Below are 19,967 nucleotides of genomic sequence, written 5' to 3' on the forward strand. Positions count from 1 at the left end.
TCTGCCTTAAGCAGTGTATGCCAAGAGCTTGACTTGAGCCTCTGGGTTTGACATTATAAGATACTTCATTAGCCCCTTCACTGCTGTCGCACAGGAATGCCACACAGCTGGCTGTCTACAGAAGTCCTAGGCTATTCATGTCCAAGCTGAGTAACAAACACTACGAGAGGCAGAAAAGCTGATCCTTCCACTAGTATTGCAAGTTTTTAAGTACTGATGAAACTCTACCTTAAAACTTACAGAAGAAACTTCTGGAAAGAAATTTCCTTGCTGCATGTAGAAATTATGGGGAATGAGTATCTAGAATTACATCCTTGAGAGGCAATTTATTACTCCAGGAAATAGAGGCAAATAGATATAAATCCACCTGTGAGGAGTGAGGGAATCCTTGTCAAAGGTAGTTGCCTGGTTCCTGAAGGAGCCTGGATTCTCCCGGACTCCACAAGTCTCTGTAGATGGGTTTGCTTGGAAGTAGGTAATGCGTAGGGCCGAGACCTGCTGCTGAAATGAGGCCTAGGATCTGCAGTGACAGGAGCTGTGAAGGGCTGCCCTTTGCTCATGAGATGAAGAGGATGCTGCCTCTTCCACCAGACTCTGTGCACACACGAGGTCCTCCAACAGTCTTGCAGAGAGCGCCTGGCCTGCTCCATGTGCTCACCCAGGACAGTAAAGAATACAGGAGGCCTGTCCCTGCTCCCTGGCCCCATGCTCCCTCTCGCTTCTGTGGGGCAGCACCAGCTGTTGGCCACATTCTCTCCTGGGATCTGCAGCATGGTGGTCCAATCTGGAAAGCACCGTTGGGTTTTGCATCAATAGTCACACACATTTTCCAGGCTATCTGCCCAACTCCAGCTGCTTGCAAGCTGATTACAGACTCTCTTTGGCCTCTGAGACTTTTAAAAGATAAAAGCCAATCTGGGTGTGGTGGTACAGTATTTGGGAGGCACAGACTGGCAGATTCTCTGTGAGTTCAAGGCCAGACTGGTCTACAAACCTAGTTCCAGGATAGCTAGGGCTGTACAGAGGAATCCTGTCTTAGGATTTGTGGTGGGGGAAACCTAAATAAATAAACAAAGCCATCCTGGGAAAACAATTCCCATGAATGCAGTCTCACCGAGAAGTATTTCTAGACCATTGAAGTCTTTAAGACTGGAGACGGCTCAGTAGCTAAAAGCACTGGCTGCTCTTGGAGAGGACCCAGGTTCAATTCCTAGCACGTCTGCTCACATGTCAGTTCCAAGGGCTCTGACACACTTTTTGCCCTCAGCTAGCACTGTGCACACCTAGTACACAGACATACATGCAGGCAAAACAGCCATACACATAAAATAATAGTTTTAATTTTAATCTTTTTATTTAATTCTATAAATGAGTAAACGCTGTGTCTTCAGCATACCAAGCAGAGTCTACAGGAGACCCACTTTTGGGGATGTCATGTTTGGAAGAGCCTGGGAGGTGGTGGTTAGACCAAGTACCTCCTGAGTCCCTCGGAGTTTGGCCCTGAAAGTCCATTCTTCAATAGCAGTTGCTGCAATATCTCCCATCTCCCTGTCAGAGAGGGTAGACAAGGATTCCTTGTTAGACCTATAATCCTGTAGGCTATCCATCCTATCCATCTCCCTCCTTCTCATATCAGCTGATTTATTTATATTTGGAAAATTCTTAGGAGCTTTGGCTTCATGGCCTTCAAAAGTGCTAAGATAAGGGAAGTCTGATCTGTGTTCTTCTCTATTTGACGTCTGACATGCTGGGAGGCAGCATGGCTGTTCTAGATAATCCATCTGTGATGAAGGTCTGCAAGACCATAGGGAATCATCTCAGTACACCCAGCAACTAGCCTCTGCTGCCTGATGACAGAAAGTTCTTCCATTTGGCCCCATGGCGATATCATCCTCTATGACCAGAAGCAGGGCTAGAATCCAGGTGTCCAGGCTGTGGGAAGCCAGCCACCATGCTGGAGTGTGGCAGAACTCCTCTGTCGAGACAGGGCCAAGGACAGTTGTGGAAGGCAGAATTCCAGGTGTGACTGTGTGCACTTAGCATGCTGAGCCTCTGAGTGACCCGCTGAAGAGGATTTTGCTAAGGACTTCTCCAATGACTCCAGAAAGCCATCTTACTGAGGACAATTTTGTGTCCAATTTTGTATGTTTTAAAGACATAAAAAGTGAAGTCTTTCAAGATTGCAGGTTCCCGTGAGCATAAAATAAGATTGTTTCATGCTCCATCTTCATCTAAGCAGATGTACTGAGAACACCCCCCTGTCTGGAACCCTCGTTGCTCTGGGAGGAAAGTGGTACTTGCTTGCCCAGCTACCTCAGCACACTTCTGCCTGTTTCCTCGATGTCATCATTCTAAACATCAATACTCCTGGCCAATACTAACGGGAACTGGTGGCGCCCTGTGGGAGGGCTGCTGGCCAGATCTCCGCACTGCCCAACATTGATCTTTCTGTTCAGTGGGATCGAAAGAGACCCAGGAATCCTTCAAGGCCGACTTCTGGTGGGACAGCCCAGAGGGAATCAAGGTCAAGTAGCAGCCACTGCTACAGCAGAGACACGGTTGCAGAACCACGAGGCCAGGCACCTCAGGGAAGATACCTGGCTCGCAGTCTCGAAGCAGCTTCCTTTCCCCTCTCTGCTCCTACATTTCCTTTCTGTGCTGGCTGGTTACCACCCACCAACTGTGGGTGCCTAGAAAAACCTGCTAGTCCCTTCCTTTGGGGTACCTGGACTGTGGAAGGGGCGTCACCGCACTGATAGCCCTGAGGTACTAAAAGGGGACAAAAATCACAGCAAATGAGGAATATTGAGAAGCCTCCCTGAGCACCAGACTGGCAGTGGGGCGGGTTTCAAAGAGCCGCTTTACAATGTGGGCATGGTCCTTTTGCCTGCATTCCTTAGCATGGGGGACATCACCTTACAGCTGTGGCTGACCCCTCTAAATGCTGAATTTAACTGCTAGGGGTTTCAGGCAAAACTTCACAGTGGCAAAGTGAAGTTCACTTCTCTCTGTCTCTCTCTGGGACAATGTCTCAACTATGCTGGCCTAGAATTCACTCTTGCCTCTTTTGAGTGGTACAATTGTGTGTGCCACCCCCTCTCAAAGATCAGCATAGTTTTCTCAAGTCTACTCTGTAATAGTGCACACCAGTATCGATTTTGGGATCTGGATTTAGTTCCAGAAAGGGGATCCAGGAAAGCCAGGAGGACAATTTCAGGGGCTACAAGAATTTATGAGGTGCCTTTGCTGCCCTGGGATGCCTCCTGAGCCTGTGGATTCTGGCAGTGTGAGAAAGCTGCCGGATTCTTAACCATGCACATGGGGCCTGGAATCTAGAACTCTAGATTCCAAAACATATTTGGCTCAGAGTTTGGTATTTCTGGCCCAGGAAAGGCAATGTGGAAGAGAGCGTGAAAAGGGAGCAGCTTAACTTCCAGGTAACGGTGTGCTTCTGGGTCCATGACTTTCCTGAAGAACAGCCTTTGCTAATGTGCTCAACTCAGATGTCCATGCTATTCTGTCCAACTATTCTGCGACTGACAGGTGAATGGAGCCCCTAGAGGCCTCACTCTCAAGCTTTGCATGAGATGTGATGGCTGTTCTCTCTGTTGCAAGGAGAACCTTCTGTGTGTGTATTATGTTTACAAGGTTTCTCTCAACTGCTGGTCTGAGCACATGGATGCCTGTGTTGGTTTTAGCTCTGCAAAGCTGAAACAGGCAAGGTTTCCTGTTCAGTGAGCGGGACTCAGACTCTGAGACTGGTGAAAGACACTCCACTGAGGAACTGCCAGCTGTGAGAGCTAGAGCATGCTGGGAATCTGTCTGGGTAGCACACCACTACCCACTGAAAAAGCTGCTCTCCCTTAAGGAGCCTGGTAGGAATTTTAGCAGAACCTGCAAGGTGAAGAAGGTAGCAGGGGCAGGAGTGGGGCTTCTTGGCCCTCTGGGTAGACTAAGATGGGGCTCAGGGCTCCTAAGGGAGAAATGTTATTGCTGTTGACTTTTTGTGTTTGGCCCCTCTAACTTGTGGGTTTTGGTAATTTGTGCCTTTTCTGATTCTGGCAGAGGTCACTCAACAGTCAGATGCCATTATGACTCTAAGCACTCCCCTTCTCCCTTGGTAAGCGCACCTCAGAAAGGCATTTTATTATCCTCAGTGTCCCTATCACTGGGTCATGGATCCGGATTGACGGTCCTCGGTAGAGAGTAACAAATGGCTACTTCAAAGAGTGTTTTAAACTCAGAATTCTGCCCCGATGATTCAGAACATGAGGTAGCTTTTTCTTTGAGAAAAACATTACCTGTTGGGAATGATCTGAACCACAAAATCATGCAGACGAAGAGGCTCAAATCTTTTTGGTCCCTGTAATAGCGCTAAGGGACTTGCCTGTGTTCCTGGGCGGTACACACCTCAAAAGCCACCAAGTACTGAAAGCTGCCACTTTTCAGAGAAACGTGGGTCATCTCAGCACCACAGTAGTGAGGCTGGGACTTGTATCTAAAGGCATCTGTGTCATTGACCCTTGTCAGTGGCCCAAAAGAGTGGCATAGGGAGTAAGACAGAGAAGATGGGTCTGCTGTTGAGAGCACTGGCTGTTCTTCCAGAGGACCTGGGTTCAATTGCCAGCACCCATGTTCACAACTGTGTTCAAATCCAGTTCCAGGGGACCCGACACTTTTTTTTCTGGCCTCTGTGGGTGCCAGGCATGTAAGGGTTGCACGTACATACATGCAGGCAAAATATTCATACACAGAATTTTTTTTTCTAATTAAAAATACAGAGTAAGCGCTGGAGAAGTGACTTAGTGGTTAAGAGTACTGACTGCATCGTGGAAGTGGTGGCGCACACCTTTAATCCAAGCACTGGGGAGACAGAGGCAGGTGGATCTCTGTGAGTTTTGAGGCCAGCATGGTCTATAGTGCTAGTTCCAGGACAACCAGACCTACACAGAGAAACCATCTTGAAAAAAAAAAAAAAAGAAAGCACTGACTACTTCCCAGGTTCCATTCCCAGCACCCACATGGCAGCTCACAATTGTAACTTCGGCTCCAGGGGACTCAACACCCTCACACAGACATACATGCAGGCAAAACACCAATGCACATAGAATAAAAACAAAAACAAAAAAGCAAAACACAGAATAATGCTGAGCTTAAGACTTTGAAAGGCTTTCATCCCAGCACTTGGTAGGCAGAGGCAGGCAGATCTCTGAATTTGAGGCCAGCTTGGTCTACAGAATGAGTTCCAGAACAGGCAGGACCATAGAGAGACACTGTCACAAAAACAGAAACAAAACAAAACAAAAACAAGACAAAAAACAAAAGCAAAAAAAAAAAAAATGTTGAAAGCAGTTCTGACATTGGAAATATATCCTGATGAGCAAAACACCCAACATGTGTCTCATACTCCCCCAGCCATGTTGAGAGAGCGCAGGCCAGATGAGACTGGGGACACAAACAGTCCTGTATGGGGATAAGTACACTACAAAATGAATGCAAATAAAAGTGGAAAAAGAAAGCCAGTCATATGCTCTGAGGACAGCCTGCAGCCTGTAAGCAACCCTTCTCTACAGAGGTCTGAGGAGAGCAATGGGAAACTACAGGGTTGCGGAGATGTTGCTGCATAGGGGTCTGGTGACCAAGGGGCCGTGCAAAGAGCCAGGCCCCCTAGAAAGGAAACCTTACACTTGTAGCAGTGGGTAGGGGTCACTGATCTGTGTTTCAGAATCTGCTCCTGGAGCCCTCTGGAGAAAATACACAGGACTGCCCACTCCCAATCCCCAGCTCTGCCCCCAACCCTTCTTCCCTAAGCAGCAGCAAAGACAAAAAAAAAAAAAAAAAAAAAAAAGAGGAATTGTGGGAAAGGAAAGCTGCCCTTTACCTGGGATCTGGTTTCTGCTGGTCAAAAAACTCCCAACAAGGCCGGACATCCATGATGACTACCGACAGTTTCCTCAGGTAACTCGGGAGTGCCAAGAGACGATGAGACAATGGGGCCTGTGCGTGTTTAGAGCCAGAACCCACATGACCTTTGAATTAGCAGCCCTCTCTTATTCCTAAAACACCCTCCAGCGCTGTTTACAAAAGAAACTTTCTTAGAGTGAGAAATAGCTGGACAATTATTTGTTGTCCAGTGTTTCTCGAGTTTGTTTTGGTTTGAGATAGTCCCACTCAGGCGGCCCTTGAGTTCTGTATGTAGCCAAGGATGACCTTGAACTCCTCCTCACCCTCCTGCCTTTACCTGCCCAGTGATGGAATTAGAACACCACCTCACCTTGGTTATGAACCCGGGGCTTCATTTTCCAAAAGCATTCTTCCAACCAAGCCACACCCCTGAGGCAACGTGTATATTTTCATTTATTTTTTAAACTTTGCGTAATCTTTGAATCCGATTGTAAATTACATCCTTTGAGCAATCTTCAAAGGCCTCAAAATCCTGTATTTATCTCTCAGCACACACCTTAACCTCACTTCTATCACTGCTCAATAACTAATCCTAAAATTCTTTTGGAAGCAAAGTCAAGTTGAAGGAGTAGGGTTGTATGCTTGCACAGTGCTTCTCAGAAGCCAAGTGTCCGCACTGCCTCTCTGATGCTGACATTCTTGGCACCTCAGGCCCACTACAGACACCCTCCCTCTTGAACCCTCATGGTTAGATTGCATGTTCTGACCAAAGGGAGCTAAAAGAAGATCTCCCAGGCCTAGGCAGCAATCAGAAACACTGAAACATTATGAGAACCCTGAGAGATCAAGCAGCTTGGGGGGGGGTGGTGTGCTCTGCGGGCAGCTTCCCACTGTGGGCAACATTCCACTGGAAAGGTTAAAAAAAATTGTTCCTCATCTCTGCCATTCAAAATTGCTCAGCCCAGAAGACACTGGCTTGACGTTGGCTTCAACTCCTGCGACATGGAAGAGTTTTCTGCAGACGCTTCCTGGTAAGCCACCGCACTAACTAGCGTCCCACCCAGATGGAGAGAGTATGGCTCCAGTTAGCTTAAGCCAGTACTTGGGGAAGCCGAAGCTTTTGGGGGGAGGCCCTCCCTTAGCTGTCTTGAAGCTCATTAAGTAGACCAGACTGCCCTAGAACACACAGAGATCTGCCTGCCTCTGCCTCCACGTGCTGGGATTAAAGGCAGGCACCACCACATTATTCCTATAACTAATTTGTTTCCTGTCTTAATCAGGGTTTCTATTACTTCGACAAAACATCATGATCAAGGGCTAGAGAGAGAGCTCAGAGGTTAAGAGCACTGGCTGCTCTTTCAAAGGTCCTGAGTTCAATTCCCAGCAACCACAGGGTGGCTTACAACCATCTATAATGAGATCTGGTGCCTTCTTCTAGTGTGCAGGTGTACATGCAAGCAGAACACTGTATACATAATATATAAATAAATAAATCTTAACAACAAAACACTACCATAACCAAAAAGCAGTTGGGGGGGGGGGGGGCTAGTTAGCTTATACAACTGCATTGTAATCCATCATTGAAGGGAGCCAGAACAGGAATAGGGCAGGAACCTGGAGGCAGGAGCTGATGCAGAGGCCATGGAGGGGTGTTGCTTACTGGCTTGCTTCCCATGGCTTGCTCAGCCTGTTTTCTTATAGAACCGAGGACCACCAGCCCAGGGATGGCACCACCCTCAGTGGGCTGGGCCCTCCCCCATCAATCATTAAAAAAATGCCCTACCACTGAATCCTATGGAGGCATTTTCTCAGTTGAGGTTCCCTCCTCTTGGATGACTTTAGCTTCTGTCAAGTTGACAAGAACCTATTCGTAACAGCTGAACAGGTTTTTAAGGCAAATCTATATAGTAAATGAGATGTGTTCAAATGACTAGAATTGGAAGTCTGAGAGTGAAGCTGATATCATGGCAGTAGAATTAATGTCATTTTTGCCTCTGGAGTTTTGCAGGCACTCTCTGGGTAGGTGCCATTTAAGACAAAACCCATAGTGGATCAGGTATCTGCTGATCAGATCAGAACCAAACACCTGATGGAAGGAGACACTTGAAGCTCTGTAAATTCAAAGCCAGTCTGGTCTATTGACAGGGAGTTCGGGGCTACCTAGGGAGACCCTGTTCAAAAAGGAAAAAAGCCGACAGTGGCATATTGTGAGAAACTTAACAGCAGTCAACTGGAGAAACCCAAGGAATACAATTGTGTGCCCCAGACAAAAGAGTTCTGTGTTTCTGCAAGGTCAGACAACCCTGAAAACATCCTGTCAGAAACCTGAGCTCCTAGAGCCTTGTGGTCAGCTAGTACAAAACAAAGTCAAGGCTGTTGTTCAATTTAAAAAAGCGTGTGTGTGTGTGTGTGTGTGTGTGTGTGTATGTACATGCCTGTATGTTGCTGGGGACTGAACTCAGTAATATTCACCAATGGTCTACCAGCAAATGGTCTACCACTGAGCTACACACCCAGCCCCAAGAAATAATTTTTTTTTTTACATGTATAAATGTTTTACCTGAGTATGTCGGTGTACCTCTGTGTACCTGAGTATGTCTGCAGGCCTCGTGTTGTAGAGGACAGAGGGTTGTGAGTTGCCATTTGGGTTCTAGGACCTGGGTCCTCTAGAACAGAGCATTTAACTGCTGAACCATCTCTCCAGCCTCAGGAAATGATTCTTGAATAAGTGAACAAAGGAAAAACAGAAAAAGAGCCTCATGAGCCTAGACTCACATAAAATTCGACATAAAATGCAGCACAGAGCTAAATAGTAAATCTAAAGTACCAGGCATGGTGGCACACATCTATAACTCCATCATGCAGAAGGCGGAAGCATCTCAAGTGTGAGGCCAAATGAGCTACACAGCAAAACACATTCCCACCCCACCCCCTCCTGGAGACAGTGCTGGGTGTTCTGGAATGCATTATGTAGACCCAGCTGGCCTCAAACTCATAGAGATTTGCCTTTCTCTGCCTCCTGAGTGCTAGAATTAAAGGTGTGTGCCACCATGCCTGGCAAGACTGTTTCAGCAGACAAAACAAAAAACCTAAAGTGTAAAATTTCTTAAAACACAGGACAAAGGCTGGTACGTAATTTAGTGTGTAGGCTAACAAGTAATTTTTCTAACAAGAAATTTTTCTCCAAGCACAAGCTATTTAGAATGGGCTAGCCCTTCATTCCATTCCAAGCAAAATCTCTTGTCCCAGTTTAAAATCTCAGGGGAGTCCAGCTTGCTGCGTTCCTCTGCATTATGTTTTCACTGTTTCCAGCTTTCTTTTCTTGGGGGAGGGGAGATCTCATGTAGACCAGGCTGCCCTTGAAATCCTCATGGATTTGAAGATGTCCTCTTAAGGATTCTCCACTTCACCAGCTCAGGGACTGCAGACATGAGCTAGCCAGCACACCTGCTTTACGTGGTCCTGGGATCAAACCTAGGGCTTCAAGAACACCGGGTAAACACGCTTCCTATGCTACATGCCTAACTGCTGCTGCTTTTTTTCTTTACAGACAGCCCAGGCTGTCCTTAAACACACTGTGTAGCCAAGAATAACCCTGAACTCTTGGTCCTTCTGCCTCTACTTCTGACCATCACTGATGTCCAGCTCCTTTGCTTTTTATCCAGTCGGGAGCCCCAGCTCAGGGGATGGTGCCCCCCTGCCTTATGGGATAGATCCACTCAATGTGGCTCTTCCCTCCTCAGTTAAACCTCTGGGAACATCCTCGCAGACATGCCCAGAAGTGTTCGTGGCTGGATTCTAAACCCAGTCACACTGACACTAGAGATTACCCACCACATAAGTAAATACCAGTCAGCACAGTGACCAGCCTCAGAAATATCATCCTAAGCGAAGGTAGACAAAAACAATGTCTGTAGAGCAGATCCACTGGGATGTTAAGGAAAAGGCAGAGCTTTAAGGACAGACGTCAGTAGTTGAAGGGCCTGGGGTGGTACTGGATGATTGCAAAGGGTCACTAGAAAACCTTCTGGTAGCCAGGCAGTGGTGACACATGCCTTTAATCCCAGCACTTGGGAGGCAGAGGCAGGCAGATTTCTGAATTTGAGGCCAGCCTGGTCTATAGAGCAAGTTCCAGGGCAGCCAGGGCTACACAGAGGGAAAAAAGAAAAGGAAAGCAAACCTTCTGGTTTGACGGACAGGTTTCATATTTTAGTTAGAGAGGTAGTTACATATCTGTTTATTCAGAACTCAGAACTGGGGTGTGGAGAGCTGGCTAACTGGTTCGTGTAGAGGATCCTGGTTGGGTTCCCAGCTCCCACATTGGACAACTAGCCCCCCTTCCTCCAGGGCATCCAACAACTGCTTCTGTAGTCCCTGGGGACCAGGCACACATTTGGTACACATACATACGTGCAGGCAAAAGCACTCACACACATTTTAAAAAATCTTAAAAACTAAATAAATCCCAGCACTCAGGGAGGCAGAGTCAGGTGGATCTCTGAGTTTAAGGCCAGCCTGGTCTACAAAGCAATTCCGGGACAGCCAAGGCTATACAGAGAAACCCTGTCTTAAAAAAAAACAAAAAACAAAAAACAAAAACAAAAACCAGTACAACTCAGAACTGAGCCAATGAGATAGCTCAGCACATAATTAAGATGCTTGCCATCAAATGAGTTTGATCTCTGGGAATCAATTGGTGGAAGGAAAGAACCAACTTCCCCAGGTAGCCTCTGACCTCCATACATGTGTGGTGGCACATGCCTGCTCTCATTCATACAGAATGAACATAACTTTTAAAAATTGAAAACTCAGAACTGTATACTCAAAGATGCATGTAAATTATACTTCACTAAACTAAAAAAAGAAGCCCAAATAGTTCACATTAAAAATATAATTTATGGGGCTGGAAAGATGGCTCAGAGGTTAAGAGCATTGGCTGCTCTTCCAGAGGTCCTGACTTCAATTCCCAGCAACCACCTGGTGGCTCACAACCATCTGGTACCCTCTTCTGGCATGCAGGCACACATGTAGGCAGAACACTGTATACATAATAAATCTTAAAATCATATATAATTTATGAGATTAGGAAAAAAGTTTTATTAGAATACCAGTGAGTTTTTGTTTTATTTTATTTTGGCTCTTTGAGACAAGGTTTCTCTGTGTAGCCCTGGATGTCCTATAACTCGCTCTGTAGACCAGGCCTTGTTCTGCCTCCTGGGACTAAAGGCACATACCATCACTGCCTGGCTGATTTTTGTTTTGTTTAAAGACCATCTTTCTGTGCAGCCCAGTGTAACAAGCATAGTAAGAAATGCCTTTTAAACATGTAAAAATAGCTCAGTCCGGAACTCCACTACACCCAAGGCTGCACCTGATAACCAGAACCCAGTGACATCACTCACTCAAGATGACCAGACACAGCCCTAGAACCACATGAAGTCCACTGGACGACATATCATCAGAGACAAAGATCGATGCTCTGCTCTGTACATCTGGAGAGATGCCATCTTGATCTGCCCTGCACTGGAGAGTTCTCCCCCAGGATCCTGACCCTCAAATCAGAGACTTCTGTTAGAGATTGGACCTGACCTTCAGCCAAGAGACCTCGCTCAGGTCAGCAGCCTTGGGGAGATAGGCTTAGGGACTTGGGGTGATGGCCCTTGACATAATAAAATACAACTTTTGTTATACTAACTATGCGTATCTACCTTCTTGCTCCCAACACTCTGGCTGCCATAGAACTTGCTATGTAAACCAAGCTGACCTCAAGCTCTCAGAGATCGGCCTGCCTCTGCCTCCCCGAGACATGTGGCCCCACTCCCAGCCCTCCATGGATCCTTAATGAACTGCTAAGGAAATGGTGCAGAGCGGTCACGGGGTGACTTTAACACCACAAAGGATCCGACACAAGGTCTTGGTGCACATCTCTAGTCCCAGCTCTTGGGAGTCAGAGGCAGGAGGATGAGCGAAGGTCAGCTTTAGCTACAGCTCACGGTAAGTAGAGGGTCAGCCTAAGTGATAGGCGACCCTGCCTCAACACACACACACACACACACACACACACACACACACACACACACACACAATTTCTTTTTTGCATATTTTCTCCCCAAACGAATACATTTTCAAAAAAGGTTATCAGGACTTGAGAGAGAGATGGCTCCGCAGTTAAGAGCACTGGTCACTCTTCCAGAGGACCCAGGCTCAATTCCCAGCACCCACATGGTGGCTCCCAATGGTGTGTGACTAAAGTTCCGAGGATCCAACACTTTGTCTGGCCTCTGCAGACACCAGGCACACAGGTGCTGGTGCTCATGCATACAGGCGGGCAAAGCACCCACACACATAAAATCCTTTTTTATAAAGGCTATCAGATGAGCTGAATACTGCAAATGCTCTTGGCAGGCAGCCAGCCTCCTCCTCCATCTCTGAGAATGCTGGCTGTTCTAGCCACCAAATGTTCCAGGTCTTGTGTTCTCCGATAGCATGCCATTTCAGGGGACATCTTGGATGCTGTATTCGGCTTATGGTCTGATGACAAGAACATGCCCACCTGACACCCCGCTGTGAAGCCTGCAGATGCCCCGGAGCAGAACAGATAAGAAAAGCAAACACCTGGCAAATGAACTTAAAAAACATGGCTGACAATAGAGGTGGGAGGGAAAGAGGGAGCTGAAAGCAAGCTGTTTTCGTCATTAATGCCCAAGGAGAAAAAGGGACCCACAGGCTCACTGTGACTCTGACAACTTCCCAGGGAAAGAGAGGGCCTGGTCTCTGAGGAAGCCCAAAGGGAAAGAGAGATGAGGCAAGAGACCCAAGCCTCAGCAGTCAGTCATCTCGCATTCTCCATTCTCTTCCTGCCTGCAAAATAGGCAGAATGGTCCCAGTTCATTCCAAGTCACCAGGACAGAAACACAAGCTGGAAACGAAGTCCATCAGGAGAGGACAAGCTGCAACTGTGGGGTTCAGACATCTAATGGCCTTATCACATCAGTCCCTTTCTCCCCAGCTAGACTTTTCTCACCAATAGAATGACATTTGAGGGCTGGAGAGATGGCTCAAAGGTTAAGAGCACTGTCTGCTCTTCCAGAGGTCCTGAGTTTAATTCCTAGCAACCGCATGGTGGCTCACAACCATCTATAATGAGATCTGGTGCCCTCTTCTGGCCTGCAGGCACACATGCAGGCAGAACATTGTATACATGATAAATGAATGTTTAAAACAAAAAAAAGACATTTGAGGTTTTGTTTTTGTTTTGTTTGTTTCCCTCTTTGGTTTTCTAAAGTCATGTGTAGCCCAGGCCTTGAACTCATGCTCAAAGCATGTGAACCTTTTTTTTTTTGAGACAGGGTTTCTCTGTGCTGTTTCTTGGCTGGCCTGGAACTCACTGCGATCCGCCTGCCTCTGCCTCCCTGAGTGCTAGGATCACAGGCGTGGGCCACTACTGCTTGGCTGCTGCGTGTGTGTGAGTTAAACAACTCTGACAGCCTCACCATGCAGTGGTAGCTGGCACTCTGCCTCCACCTCCCGCCCTCCAATGCTGGGATTCCGAGCCTGTACCCCCCACAAGCAGTTTACACAGCACAGAGGATCAAACCCAAGGCTCCCGGCATGTCACACAAACATTTGTCAGCTACAAGCCAGTAACAGCTCTGCACAATGACATTTTAAAGGGGAAGAAACATGACTTAGTGACCTAGCCCTTGTCCAGCAGGTTCAATCCCTCAAACCAAAAAGGAGAATGTCTAATCAATTCAAAAAAAAAAAAAAAAAAAAAAAAAATCACAAAGTCTCACATAGCCCAGAACGGCTTCCAACTCCATATGTGGCTGAGAGTAACCTTGAAATCTTGGTCCTTCTGAACCCCTTGAGTGCTGAAATGGGTTTAATTTGCTGTTTGTTTTTTAACACGGCCTTAGAAGTCACTCTACAGCTCAGGCTTGTCTTGAACTCACAGCTATTCTGCGTCAGTCTCCCCAGTGAGACTATAAACATGCACCACCACAACCAGCTCAACCACTCTAAAGTCCTGGGCATCTAGCTCAGCGCCTCCTACATGCCAGGCAGGAGCCACAAAGCTACAGCCCCTGGCTGACCTGAAAGGCTGTGCGGGGAGCTTCTGGGCCCCCACTCAGCTGCCTTTCCTCTACCTGTGAACAGGCTGCCTTTGCTTCCTTTTGGAGCTCATGAATCTAGAGAAACAAGCTTGAAAACACCAGCTCCCAGAAGTCCCCCACTCCTGTAGTCCCAGCTAATCAAGAGGCTGAGGCAGAAGAATTACAAGGTCAACGCCTGCCTAGGCAGCTGAGTAAGACCCTGTCTTGAAAGGTGGAAAGAGCTGGGAGGACTGAGGTGGCTCCATGGCAGATGTGCTTGCAGCTTCGCCTGAGGGCCTGACTTCAATCCCCAGGACCTACATGATGGAAAGAAAGACTCCTGGCAGCTATCCTCTGACCACCCACACACGCACTAGAGCATGCATGGACCACTCAAATCAATACCCAAAATCCTTTAAAAACAATTTGGGGGTGAAGCTCAGTGCTTGCTTAGCCTGTGCAAAGCCCTGGGTGCACCTCACCCAGGGATGTGGAATGTGAATGAACTAACAAAGACTTTTAAAGTGTGTGTGTGGGGGGGTATACATAGACGCAGGAAAGTGTGCCTGTACGCATACACGAGTGTCAAGGCCATAAGTCAACACTAGGTGACTTCCTCAATCACTCTTCACTTTTTTCTTTTGGTTTCTTTTTTTTTTTTTTAGACAGGGTTTTGAAAGGATCAGACTAACTTTGTAACCTATATGTCTTCTAAAGCCTATATTTTTGAGTTTTAGGCCCAGGTTAAGCTAAAGCTTCTTAGCACCTTTCCAGAGAACGAAGGAATGTGACCCTGGCCATCTGTGAGGACAGATATAAAAAAGCGAGCAAGCAATGACCTTCACTCAGCAAAAAGAACGACCAGACCCTTGTCTTTGAGATAGTGTTTCTTAGCAACCAAGCCAGATGGCCTCAGTCCTTCTTCTGAGTAGCCCCTGACCTCCGGCCAAAAGCCCACAGCCCCAATCTTCAAGGATGAGCTAATCACCCCCACCCACACCTTTAATTGCAGCCACATCCACACTTGGCAGGACTGGCCAAACTTGAGCAACTAAGACTAACCAATTATCTTACTTTATAGCTTCCTCATCCAATCCTGAATTGCCAAGACTGCAACCCCTAAAAATTCCCACGCCTTGTCCTTTAAAAACCCAAGGCTTTGTCTCCCAGGGCCACTCTTTGCTGACTGGCAGGGGTGACCCCATTGTGCAAAGGTTAAAATAAACCTCTTACATTTGCATCGATAGATGGTGGTCTCCAGTTTTCTTCAGTCACCTCCCAGGTAACTAGGCACCTGCCGGGCCTGACAGGCTCAGGCCAGGCCTAACAGTTTCTCTGTGAATCCCCAGCTGTCCTGGAACTCAATCTGTAGACCAGGCTGGCCTCGAACCACAGAGACCCACCTGCCTCTCTGCCTCCCAAGTGCTGGGACTAAAGGTGTTCACCACCATGCCCGGCCCAGGTTACTTTATTTTACTTAAGTTTCTTTTTTTGAGATGGGCTCTCACCGAGTGTGCTAAGCTGGCTGACCAACAAATTCAAGGGACCTGCCTATTACAGGTTACAGGGCCACACTAACAGCTGGCTTTTTTGTGTGCATGATGGGATCAAACTCAGGTCCTCATGCTTGTACAACAAGCACTTCACACGTTGAGTTTGAGCTGTCTCCTCAGCCTCCTGAAGACTGTATTTAAAAATATCCAGCAGGCTGGTGACACCTGCCTTTGGTCCCAGAATTCAGGAGGTGGGACAGAAGGATTCGAGTAGGCTAGCCTGGTCTATATAGCAAGTTCCAAGACAGGATTAAATAGAGAGACCCTGTCTCAATAATACATACATACATACACCAAAGCCATCAGCGCTGGAGGGACAGCTCCACAGAGCACTCATTGCTCCTACAGAGGACTAGAGTTGAATTACCAACACCTACATAAAAGCTCACCACAATCGTCCTGATTCAGTTCCAGATCTGTTGCCGTCTCCTGCCCTCCACAGCCACCAGGAACGCACACTGCACACTACCTACATCTATATACATGTGTGGTAGTGGGGGATTCATACACAGAAGAAAAAAAACATGGACATTCACTGCATTTTCACTCATTGTGAAAAGATGCTGCGGTTCAGCCAAGAACGTGTGCAAATGCTTGTTCCTGCAACCTCAGCACGGGTGTGAAGAAAGGATCCCACACAAGGCATCAGGTTTACTGGTCAGCTAGCTAGTCTGGCCAGTTGGTAAGCTCTAGGTTCAGTGAGGGGTCACAGAGGGGGGTCAAGGAAAGAGTGCACGATTCTAAGAGCTGCTCAGGGTGAGAGGCGGAGGCGAAGCTGGACAAACAGCACCCCACCATTTGCCAGCTTTTCCTCTCTCCCAGTAGGTGAGTTCTTAGAGCAGCAACCGGAACCCCGCCCCCACCCAACCCCATTCACCAGCTGTCTCCTAACAGCTGCTAGAATTCTCCCTTTTGTGAGTTAATGACACTTGGTACTAAAAACCCAAGGCCTTTGTCTCCCAGGGCCACTCTTTACTGACTGGCAGGGGTGACCCCATTGCGCAATGGTTAAGATAAACCTCTTACATTTGCATGATAGATGGTGGTCTCCAGGAGTTCTCTTCCTGTCTTCTTATTGATTTGTTTTGCTTGACTATTTAATTCTGACTGTGTTGGGCGGGGCCAGTCCCACGGGGCATGTCTGCGGGTCAGAGGCACCCTGTAAACCAGTTCTTTCCTTTCACCTTTACAAACGTCTCAGGGATCAAATTCAAGTCTCAGTGGCACTTGTTTTTTGTTTTTTTTAATTTATTTTTGAGACAATGTCCTACACAGCCCAGGCTAGCTATGAACTCTCTCTAGGTAGCTGAGAACAGACTTAACTCCTGATCTCCTGCCTCTACCTCCTGAACGATGGGATCACAGGCGTGCGCCACCATACCTAGTTTTTCCCCACCTCAGGGTTTGAGAGACCCCGCAAACTGCAGAAGCCTAGAAAGCCCCTGGGAAGATTGCTGGGTTGATGAAGATGACCTTTTCTCCTCTCCCTGCATTATTTCTGTGTGAGCTGTCAATCAGCCATGTTCCTCGGGCCCACATGCCTTTATGCAAGAGTGTACGAACCTTCAAAAAGATTCACATCAGCCGGGCTCAGTGCTGCACACCTATCCCAGCACTCTTCAGGGCAGAGGCAAGCGATCTCTGTGAGTTCAAGACCAGCCTGGTCTACAAAGTGAGTCCAGGACTGCAAATGATACAGAGAGAAACCTGTCTCAAAAAACAACAAAAGATCGAAACCAAAAGATCAGAGGCCAAATTGGCTCTTTGTGTTTCTTTTTATTATTTTACTGTAAGAAGTGAGCTAGGAGCTGCTGCTGCTGAGCAGCGATTCCTTTGGATTCCCAGGAGCCCTTTTGGCTTCTGGAAGCCCATTACTGCCAGAGGCAGGAGAACAGACTGAAACTTCATTTCTTTTGATGGGAAGCACCTTCTCCCATAGTCCACAGCTGCCCTCTGGGACTCTACGGTGGCCCAAGGGCTGCTGACTAGTGACTCTTTAGTCATGAGACTGACATCTCAAGCGAGATGGTAATTAGCAAGCCTGCTCAAAACAGAAGCATTCCTAACCACCCCGGTGTACACAACCCTAGACCAGAAAGAGCTTCCCCAAGCTGAAGGTCCATCTGGGCTGGCGGAGGGCTTGACTGGCATGCCCAGAGCCCCCGTTCAAGCCCCATACAAGGTACAGGGGGTAGACGGAGAAGGACCAGTTCAAGGCAGCCTTGACTTCACAGCCAATCTGAGGCCAGTTTGGGCTGCGTTAGACCCTATCTCCAAAAAAAAAAAAAAAAAATGTCTCAGTGATTAAGAGCACCAGCTACTCCTTCAAAGGATCCAGGTTCAAGTCCTCATATCAACATGGTAGCTCAGACCCGTCTTCTGGGTTTCATGATTACCTACATGCATTTACATACATTCAGGCCCCCCACACACATATAAAATTATAAATCTAGAACAAAACAAAACAAAACACTAAACAAAGATCCACACTCCAGGGAGACCCTGCCACACAGACAGAAGAAGAATGTCCAATCAATTTCCTCTTGACCATCCATCCTTTATCAAAGACAGACATAGAAATGGGCAATTTTCCCTCAGTCTTTGGACCATTTTCAAAAGCTCCCATAGCCCCTAAAGACAGCCAGTGAGCTGGCTCAGTGGGTCCAGGTGCCTGCTGCCAAGCCTGGCCCCTGAGTTCAATCCCAGGGCCCACATGGTGAAAGGAGAGAAGTGACCCCTGCAGCTGACCTCTGGATCCCCCCCCCCCATAAACACATAGATTTTTTTAAAGAAAAGGTTAAAAAACTTTTAAAGCTTTAAATAAACCTTTTATTCTTCCCCTCTCCTCCTCCGTTGTTAATGAGTTCTTTGTGGGCTGGGAAGATGGCTCCGTGGATAAAGGCATCTGCTGGCAATCCTGAAAACCTGAGTTCAATCCCGGAGATCCACGTGGAAGAAGGGAACTGATTCCCAGAAGTTGTCAGTTGACCTCCAAATACGTACCAAGGCACGTGTGCACACACACACATGAAAATAGGTAAATATGAAAAACGTTCAGTGAGTTTTGTGTAGGGGGCACTAGCCAGGTGCATCACGGTGGAAAGGAAGGCAGCCAGCTCACCTTTCTATCTCTAGACCAGTATGCACCGGGGCTCCCTGGGCCCCAAAGGATATCATGGCTGCCTCAGACTTCGCATAAATCCTCTCTTATTTTACCCTCGGGGTCTAGACTCCCGCTGCATCCAATTCCCTCTTTTCAATACACACTGTGTGCACTCTTTGGAAGAAGGCAGGGGACAGAAAAATGGAACCACTAATTCAAACCAGAGTAACCCAGCACACAACCGGCAGCCTTTTCGCCCAGCGGGTCTGCAAGGCCCCTTCCGTGAAGATTCTGACTTGGCTACTTGACACCCCGTTTCAGAGCGGGTGTGGGTTAAGCGGGGGCGGACGGCAGGAAGGTCAGAAGCCCTCCCGGGTAGCTGGCCTGGGCTGCCCGCGAGGTTACTATCCGGGACAAGGCCACACACTGCGTCTGGCCTCTCCAGTTGCCCTGTCCCCTTACCCCAGTGAGTAAAATAAATGTTTATTTGCTCCCTGGAGGTGGAAGAAGGCCCTGTGACTAACGTGGAGAGGTTCCTTGGTAGCAGCCAAGACCCAGGGCCTGAAGCAACTGGTCACTTGTCACCACCATACACAGCCCCACAGACAGAAGTAGAGCAGAATGAGCTAGGCTGTTACTGGGGGCTGACACAGTTGCCTGAGGCTAGTGACCACTGTCGGCGACCACTACAGGAGCAGAGGTTCGCTTTCTCTACGGAGAATCTCTATTTCGCAAGCAAAGAGCTGCTTGGTGTCAGTTTCCCAACAAATGGGTTACTCTGAAAAGCCTGGGTAGGTGGTACTTTCTCTACTCGGTCCACAGCACCATCTATTTCTTTTCTCCGCCCAAAGTCTGAAAGTTGACTGATCCAAGACAACGTCACCCTCCAAGACAAGCAGGTCACGAACACCAGATACGGAAATGAAATAAAGAAGGGAGAAAGAAAGGAACGAAAGAAAAAAGTGTGTGTGTGGCGGGGGGTGGGGGGCTGGGGGGTAGAAGGAAGCTGGAAGGGAAGGGGCAGGGGGAGCCCGGCACCTGCGGCTGTGCCCCGGGCCGCCTCGGCCCCTCGCTGCGGCCCGCGCCCCGCACTCACCCACCGCGGCGATGCGGAAGCCTCGGGGCGGCCGCAGGGCTCGGCGGCGCCACGCCTCCCGCAGCACCTGCGCGCAGGGCCGGGGCGCCTGCACCAGCAGCACCCCGCGCCGCAGCCAGCCGAGGAAGGCCAGGCGCGCGGCGGCGCGGGCCAGGCGCGCGTCCCAGAAGCAGCGCGCGTTGGCGCGGCGGAAGGCGCGGAAGAGCGCGCGGCCG

At 48.2% G+C, this 19,967-nt stretch overlaps 1 protein-coding gene across 2 annotated transcripts in view; it reads right to left on the reverse strand.

Moving 5' to 3' along the window:
• The window catches only part of Stox1 (storkhead box 1), a 43,414-nt gene that overhangs the window by 22,962 nt on the left and 485 nt on the right, over positions 1-19,967 (reverse strand). For both annotated transcript variants that reach the window (XM_055598888.1, XM_055598889.1), the window contains exon 2: positions 19,753-19,967. This exon is cut by the window's right edge and continues 3 nt beyond it. In XM_055598888.1, the coding sequence (XP_055454863.1) occupies positions 19,753-19,967 (215 nt within the window). The remainder of the gene's footprint in view (positions 1-19,752) is intronic.

Source organism: Psammomys obesus, unplaced genomic scaffold (assembly GCF_907164565.1).
Source record: "Psammomys obesus unplaced genomic scaffold, mPsaObe1.curated_primary_1811, whole genome shotgun sequence".
In the NCBI taxonomy this organism is placed as follows: Eukaryota; Metazoa; Chordata; class Mammalia; order Rodentia; family Muridae; genus Psammomys; species Psammomys obesus.